An 8,245-nucleotide genomic window follows, 5' to 3' on the forward strand; every position below is an offset into this window, starting at 1 on the left:
ATGCAAACGTAGTTCCATTGTTTAAAAAGGGATCAAAGGAAATGCCAAACAATTATAGGCCAGTTAGTCTTACATCAGTGGTGAGCAAATTAGTAGAATCAATCCTGAGAGATAGGATTAACTGTCATGTGGAAAGGCATGGACTAGTCAGGGATGGTCAGCATGGATTTGTTAAAGGAAGGTCTTGCCTCACAAATTTGATTGAATTCTTTGAGGAAGTGACAAGAAGGGTTGATGAAGGTAGTGCAGTGGATGTTGTGTACATGGATTTTAGCAAGGCATTTGACAAGGTCCCACATGGCAGATTGGTCAGGAAAGTAAAAGCCCATGGGATTCAGGGTAATGTGGCAAACTGGATAAAAGGTTGGCTTTGTAACAGGAAACAAAGGGTAATGGTCGATGGATGCCCTTGAGAATGGAAAGTTGTCTCAAGTGGTGTTCCACAGGGCTCGGTGTTGGGACCCTTGCTGTTTGTGTTATATATTAATGATTTAGATGTGAATGTGGGGAGCACGATTGGGAAATTTGCAGATGACACAAAGATTGTCCGAGTAGTGGGTAGTGTAGAGGATGGCCATAATCTCCAAAACGATATAGATGGGTTGGTGGAGTGGGCGGTAAAGTGGCAGATGGATTTTAACATAGAGAAGTGTGAGGTCATACATTTAGGGATGTCAAACAGTTACAGGGATTACACAATAAATGGGAATATACTAAGAGGGGTAGATGAAGTGAGAGATCTTGACGTACAAGTACACAGGTCCCTGAAGGCAGCAGATCAAGCAGACAAAGTTGTAAAGAAGGCATATGGAATGCTCTCCTTCATTGGCAGAGGTATAGAATAGAAAAGTAAGGATATAATGTTGGAATTGTATAAAACACTGGTGAAGCCACAATCGGAGTATTGTGTGTAGTTCTGGTCACCACATTACAGGAAGGACGTAATAGCTCTGGAGAGAGTGCAGAGGAGGTTTACAAGAATGTTGCCAGGGTTAGAAAAGTGTAGCTATGAGGAGAGATTGGATAGATCGGGGTTATTTTCCTTAGAACAAAGAAGGCTGAGAGGTGACTTGATTGAGGTGACAAAATTATGAGGGTAATCGATAGAGTGGACAGGATCAAATTGTTTCCCTTGGTGGAGAATTCTAGAACCAGGGGACATAGATTCAAGATAAGTGGCAGAAGGTGTAGGGGGGACATGAGGAAGAGCTTTTTTAAGCAGAGGGTAGTGGGTGTCTGGAATTCGCCGCCCAAGCTGGTGGTAGAGGCAGAAACTCTAAACTCTTTTAAAAAGTCCCTGGATCTGCACCTTAAGTGCTGTAAGCTGCAGGGCTATGGGCCGGGTGCAGGAAGGTGGGATTAGAAAGGGCACCTGGGTGTCCTCGGGCTGGCATGGACAAGATGTGCCGAATGGCCTCCTTCTGTGCTGTAACTTTTCTATGGTTCTATGAGAAACTTAGGCTATGAGGATAGATTGGAGAGGTTGGGACTGTTTTCCTTGGAGAAGAGCAGACTGAGAGGAGATTTGATAGAGGTGTTCAAAATCATGAGGGGTCTGGATAGAGTAAACAGAGAGAAACTGTTCCCATTGGTGGAAGGATTGAGAACCAGAGGGCACAGATTTAAGGTAACTGTTAAAAGAAGCAATGGAGACACGAGGAGAAACTTTTCACCCCAGCGAGTAGTTAGGATCTGGAATGCACTGTCTTAGAGTGTGGGTGAGACAGGTTCAATCGAGTGGTTAGGATGTGGAATGTGCTGTCTGAGAGTATGGGGGGGACAGGGTCAACTGAAGCTTTGAAAAGGGAATTAGACAGTTAACTGAAAAGGAAGAATGTTCAGGGTTACGGGGAGAAGGTGGGAGAATGGCACTCGGTGTAATACTGATTCGGAGAGGCCAGTGCAGACACGATGGGCTGAATGGCCACTTCCTGTGCTGTAACAATTCAGTGAAAACCCTCATCAAACCCTCTGATACCTCATTAAAAACCTCAATCAATTAGTCGAGGATGATTTGCCCTGAATAAATCCATGTTGGCTCTCCTTAATTAATCCAGATTATTCCAAGTGACTGTTCATTTTGATGTGGATCATTTCCTCCCTCAATTTAACATCAGAGCAATAAATTCTCCTCACATGTATGCTGCTGCTGTGTGAGGGAGATTGCTGTGTGTAAATTCGCTTCCTCCATTGTATTGCCTGTGAAATCCTTCAGGCCAATGCATGGTTGTGAGAGGCGCTATATAAATGGCAGCCTTTCTTTTGTTAATGCTTTCTACCCTTGAGTAAGGAAGTAATGATCCTCAACTCCCCGGTCACTCTGGTGCGCTCCGTCAGAGGCAGTCCTCTCCTTGTGTCTGCTGTTTCTCACCATACCGAAAGCCCCTCAGCCCTGGGTCAATCCCCACCATCTCCTCTCCAACACTTGCACTTTCTTTCCTGACAGTGGGTGTGAGACTCTGTGTTGAGCTACACCTGACCAGGATGAAATTCTGGCAATCTGAGCAGTATTGAATTTATTTCTTTTCCAGATAGGGGAGGGATGGGGAGGCACTTTTCGTTTTCCACCACCCCCCACCCCCCGGTTTCCCTGAGGCCATTCATGGTCAAGCCCGCAGTGTGGGCCTTTGAGTCAGGTGTGGGCCTGCACTGGCAAAGGGGGCCTGTTCCTGGGGGTCTATCCCCATTGTTGTTGCCATGGTTGTTACCACAGTTTGTTTCCATGCTCTGTTGCCTGTGCTGCACTTGCCTTGGCCTGTTGCATTGGTGTGTGAGCGGCAGGGTTAGCTTGGCATGATGCCAGGGTGTGTTAGTTGGTTTCAGATGTGAATCTTCTTCCTCTGTGTTTTTCTGCCTTCAGGGACCCGAGGTCGAGAGAAAGGGGAATTCACCAACCTTCAGGGAATCTCAGCCTCAGGGAATAACCGCATCGTGGTCACCGACAGCAACAACCAGTGTATCCAGGTAACCAAATCCGGGCCCACACTGGGCGGGAAAGGCCCAGGCTCAACTCCCAGCCTCGCTTGGCATGGTATTGAGCACCACACTGGGCAGAGAATGCTGATGCCGCTGTTGTGGGGTTTAGCTGAGCAGATGTTTTGCAGCTGTTAATGAGCCTCTTCCCCCCTCCCCACCCCACCCCTCCCCCAGGTGTTCTCCAATGATGGACAGTTCAAGCTGCGATTCGGCGTTCGGGGCCGGTCACCAGGGCAACTCCAACGTCCAACCGGAGTCACCGTCGATCCCAATGGTGACATCATCGTGGCCGATTACGACAACCGCTGGGTCAGCACCTTCACTCCTGACGGCAAGTTCAAGGTGCGGGGGAGGGGTGGAAGGTCAGAGCCGGGGCTGATTGGGGGAGAGGCCAGTTTGGGGAGGATCCGCTCATCTCTACTCTATAAATGTTAGCTTTAGGAACAGAAGTAGGCCATTCAGCCCATCGAGCCTGCTCCCTAATTCAATTAGATTATGATGGATCTGACTGTGGCCATAACTTCACTTTCCCGTCTACCCCCCTCTAACCCATGGCTCCCTTGTCGATCGGAAACCTGTCTAACTCAGCCCTGAATATATTCAGTGACCCGGCCCCCCCTGCTCTCCGGGGTAGAGAATTCCACAGACCACCAAACCCCCTGAGAGGCCTGTAACATATGAACAAGGAGCAGGAACAGGCCATTCAGCCCCTTGAACCTGCTCTGCCATTTAATAGGCTCATGGCTGATCTGTTAGTAACCTGAAATCTGCATCCCACCCACCTCCGATAACCTTTCACCCTCTTACTTACCAAGAATCTATCCACCTCAAACATTCAAAGGCCTGAGTTTGACCTTTGGTGGGTGGGTGGGTGGTCAGGAGAGATCAATGGGCCCGGGAGTGGTGGGGAAAAGAACCCCCCCCCGCCCACGAACGCGATTGACGCCACCCCCCCACCCCCCCCGCCCCAACTGTGATTTTACGCTGGCTGGCCAATTAGTGGTGCCCTGAGAAGCTCAGGGCTGCTGGGGTGGGGGAGGGGGAGGGGGAAGGGGTGTTGGGGTGTGGGGTGGGGGGGTTGATGACATTGCTGCGGGTGTGGATGGGTGGACACTGCGAGAGAACTCACTGAAGGCAGGCTGCTGCCTCAGGGAGACACAGCCTGAGAAAGCTGAAATAATCCCCTAAAAAGCTGCATAAAAAACTGTCCATGCATCACAATCAATCACTGAAAATACCGCTAATAAAAATACTGCTCCCAGTTATTTATTTTTGTTTTATTTCATAATGGGAATTTCATCCCAGCCTTGGATGAGGTTTGGTGAAAAATCAGAGACAATTGCAGCGTTAAAGACTCTGCTTCCACCACCTTTTCAGGTAGAGAGTTCCAAAGACTCACCACCCACTGAGTGAAAAATGTTGCCTCCTGACTCCTTATTTTGCTCATTTTATTGCCTATATCCTGCCTGGGGGAATGCATTTCTGTTTAAGCGCTTGCTCACACAGGGGAACTGACCATCACTACTTTTCCCTCACTTAACTCTCGTGTTCCACAAAGGTCAAGCGAGCAAACTCACTAATGGCTAATCTGACTCAATACCACTCTGTCAGCGTAGCTATGTCATTCAAACATATGAATTAGGAGCAGGAGTTGGCCATTCAGCCCCGTGAATCTGCTTTGCCGTTCAGTAAGATAACGGCTGATCTGAATGTAACCTCAACCCCACATTCCTGCCCACCCCTGATAACCTTTCACCCCCCCTTGTTAATCAAGAATCTATCTGGCTCTACCTTAAAAATATTCAAAGACTCTGCTTCCACCACCTTTTGAGGAAGAGCGTTTTAAAGACTCACAACCCTCAGAGAGAAAAAATTTCTCCTCATCTCTGTCTTAGATTTGTTTATTTTTAAACAGTGACTCCTGGTTCTAGATTCTCCCACAAGAGGAAAAATCGTCTCCACATCCCCCCTGTCAAGACCCCTCAGGATCTTAAAGGTTCCAATCAAGTCGCCTCTTACTCTTCTAAACTCCAGTGGATACAAGCCTAACCTGTCCAACCTTTCCCCATAAGACAACCCGCCCATTCCAGGTATTAAAAACAAAAACAGAATTACCTGGAAAAACTCAGCAGGTCTGGCTGCATCGGCGGAGAAGAAAAGAGTTGACGTTTCGAGTCCTCATGACCCTTCGACAGAACTTGAGTTCGAGTCCAAGAAAGAGTTGAAATATAAGCTGGTTTAAAGGTTTAAACCAGACCTGCTGAGTTTTTCCAGGTAATTCTGTTTTTGTTTTGGATTTCCAGCATCCGCAGTTTTTTTGTTTTTATCATTCCAGGTATTAGTCTGGTAAACCTTCTCTGAACCGTGTCTAACAGATTTACATCATTCATTAAATAAGGAGACCAGTACTGTACACAGTACTCCAGATGTGGTCTGACCAGTGCCCTGTACAACTGAAGCATAACCTCCCTACTTTTGTATTCAGTTCCCCTCACAATAAACAATAACATTCTATTAGCTTTCCTAATTACCTGATGTACCTGCATACTAACCTTTTGTGATTCATGCACTAGGACACCCAGATCCCTCTGAATCTCAGAGCTCTGCAATCTCTCACCATTTAGATAATATGCTTCTCTTTTATTCTTCTTTATTTTTATGTCATAACAAGGAGCTGAAAGTTAATCAGGTACATCATCATTTCAAGCTTTTCTGTCCATATTACAGAAGAAATTCCTCCTCATCTCTGTCTTAAATGGGAGTCCCCTTATTTTGAAACTGTCCCCTTGTTCTATATTCCCCCCACAAGGGGAAACAACCTCTCAGTATCCACCCTGTCAAGCCTCCCTCGGAATCTCATGTGTTTCAATAAGATCACCTCTCATTCTTCTAAACTCCAATGGGTACAGGCTGAACCTTTCCTCATAAGACAAACCCCTTCATCGTAGGAATCAAGCGGGTGAACCTTCTCTCTACAGCCTCCAGTGCATATGACCATAAGAAAAAGGAGTAGTAGTAGGCCATTCAGCCCATCAAGCCCACTCCACAATTCAAATATGATCATGGCTGATCTTTGGTTTCAACCCCACTTCCCTGCCCGCTCCACATTGTTAAACTCCAGATAGCCAGTTGGTGAAGGATGAAACCAGAGGCATTTAATTCAATTTAGATTTATTCCCAGAATGAAACATTACTAGCATATACTTCCTAACTCACCACAGTGTCAGTATTTGCCTCTTTATGTGTGCTCAAGTAACAACCCAATTAATGTCTTTCCCCTCCATATAGTTAACTACAATTGATATCCAATTAATACCCTTATTGCTTAACTCCTGAGACACCAAACTCCATCTATCCCAGCCTTAAAGGTATTCAGTGATGGAGCACCCACAACCCTCTGGGCTAGAGAATCCCAAAGATTCACAACTGTCCGATTGGAGAAATTTTCCCCATCTTTCAACTGAAAGGGTCCCCATATAAGGAGATGAAATCAGGACACAGTATTCCAGATGTGGCTTTACCAATGCTCTGTACATCTGGAGCAAGGCCACAGGTCACCATTCCACTTGCCTTCCCGGTTACTTGCTATACTTGCATATGAGCCAAGGATGGGGACACCCAGATCCCTCTGTATTGCAGCATTCTGCATCTGGCCCAACTAAATAATACCCTGCTTTTAAATTCTTCCCACCAAAGGTGACAAGTTCACATTTTATCACATTAAACTCCCTCTGCCAAATTTCTGCCTACTCGTTTAACCTGTCTGTATCCCTTTGTGCGCTCTTTATGTCCAATTTATAACTTGTTTTTCAACCTAACCTTATAACATTAGCAAATTTGGCTACAACAGTCCAGTCCTTCATCCAAGCTGTTAACGTGGGCTGGTATTTTCCATGCCCACTGGCGTTGGGCGTGTTTTGTGGCATCAGCAGATAATATGGCGCAATTGGTTTTATGACGCTGCGAGACCAGTTTGCGATCGCCTGCTCAGCCTGTCATTGATAGTGTTTAATTCTCCACCGTCGGACATTGGGGACCTCGCTGTAATACATCAGCAAATCATTATCAGGCCAGCCCCTCAGAATCATCCCTCCCGCAGGATCGTCAGTCCACATTGGCGGGAAAACACGCCAACGTGTTTCACAACAGCAAATATAAGGCATGAACCTGGCGAGCTGCATTTCACTCGGGACTTCCCGGTTTGTTTGCCTACCTTCGGACAGCATTCCCAGTCACCCGCGCCAGGCTTCACACACACAACCACAGCATTTTTAGGGGGGTCACGGGCAGGTTTCTACCTACCAGGCCAGCTATACGTGTGTGGCTTTCCAATGGCTGCAGAGCGAGGGCTGTACTGGGGGAGGGGGGTATCCCAGGGTGTGTGTGGGGGCCACATGTTGATCTGTGCAAGAGGCCTCAAGATGGTGAGGGCTGTGGAGGCAGTCTCCAGAGGAGATGAGGCCAGATGGAGATGTGAGGGTGAGTGTGTGAGAGAGTGAGTGGTGATGCCCCTTGAGCGGGCAGTGAGTGAGATGCCAGTGAATGTGAGATGGGTGTGTGAGTGTGTGAGTTTAGAGGGATGAGATGGTTGCCTTACCCTGGCTGCACAGATGAGATCATTCATCCTCTATCTGCATTGGATGGTCAGCCTCTCCTGTGCAGCATTGGCACTGACACCACTGCCATCACCTACCAAGCTGGAGGGGTAATGTAACTGCCCCTCCTGTGGCCAGATACAGGGGATACAGGACATCACAGTGGCCTCCACAGCATCCAAAAGAACTTGAATAAATTTGTGAAACATGATTTCCCTTTCACAAAACCACATTGACTGATTGTATTCAGACTTTCTAAGTGTCCTGCTCTTACCTCCTTAGTAATGGCCTCTAGCATTTTCCCAAGGAGAGATGTTAAGCTGACCGGCCTATAGTTTCTGCTGCCTGACTGGTGCCAAGGTTAAGGCCATCTCCTCTCGGCTGGAGGGGAAGGTGGAGTGGGAGGGGAGGGGAGGGGCTAGTGGTCGTGGTCTGAGTGTGGACCAATGACATAGGGAGAGCCAGGAATGATGTTCTGCTTAGAGGGTTTGAGGAGTTTGGATCCAAATCAAAATGCCAAACATCAAAGGTGATCAAATCTGGACTGTTACCTGATCCATGCACCAATTAGCATAGGGTCTAGCAGATTAGGGAATTAAACGCTTGGCTCAGAGTGATGTGGGAAGAAAGGGATTCGATTCGTGGGACACTGGCATCAGTACTGAGGGAAGAGT

At 47.3% G+C, this 8,245-nt stretch overlaps 1 protein-coding gene across 3 annotated transcripts in view; it reads left to right on the forward strand.

The window, feature by feature from the left end:
* Positions 1 to 8,245, forward strand: part of LOC121284134 (tripartite motif-containing protein 2-like) — a 96,372-nt gene that overhangs the window by 47,843 nt on the left and 40,284 nt on the right. For all 3 annotated transcript variants that reach the window (XM_041199304.1, XM_041199307.1, XM_041199306.1), the window contains exons 6-7: positions 2,861 to 2,964; positions 3,151 to 3,318. In XM_041199304.1, the coding sequence (XP_041055238.1) occupies positions 2,861 to 2,964; positions 3,151 to 3,318 (272 nt within the window). The remainder of the gene's footprint in view (positions 1 to 2,860; positions 2,965 to 3,150; positions 3,319 to 8,245) is intronic.

This window comes from Carcharodon carcharias, chromosome 11, assembly GCF_017639515.1.
Source record: "Carcharodon carcharias isolate sCarCar2 chromosome 11, sCarCar2.pri, whole genome shotgun sequence".
Lineage (NCBI taxonomy): Eukaryota > Metazoa > Chordata > Chondrichthyes > Lamniformes > Lamnidae > Carcharodon > Carcharodon carcharias.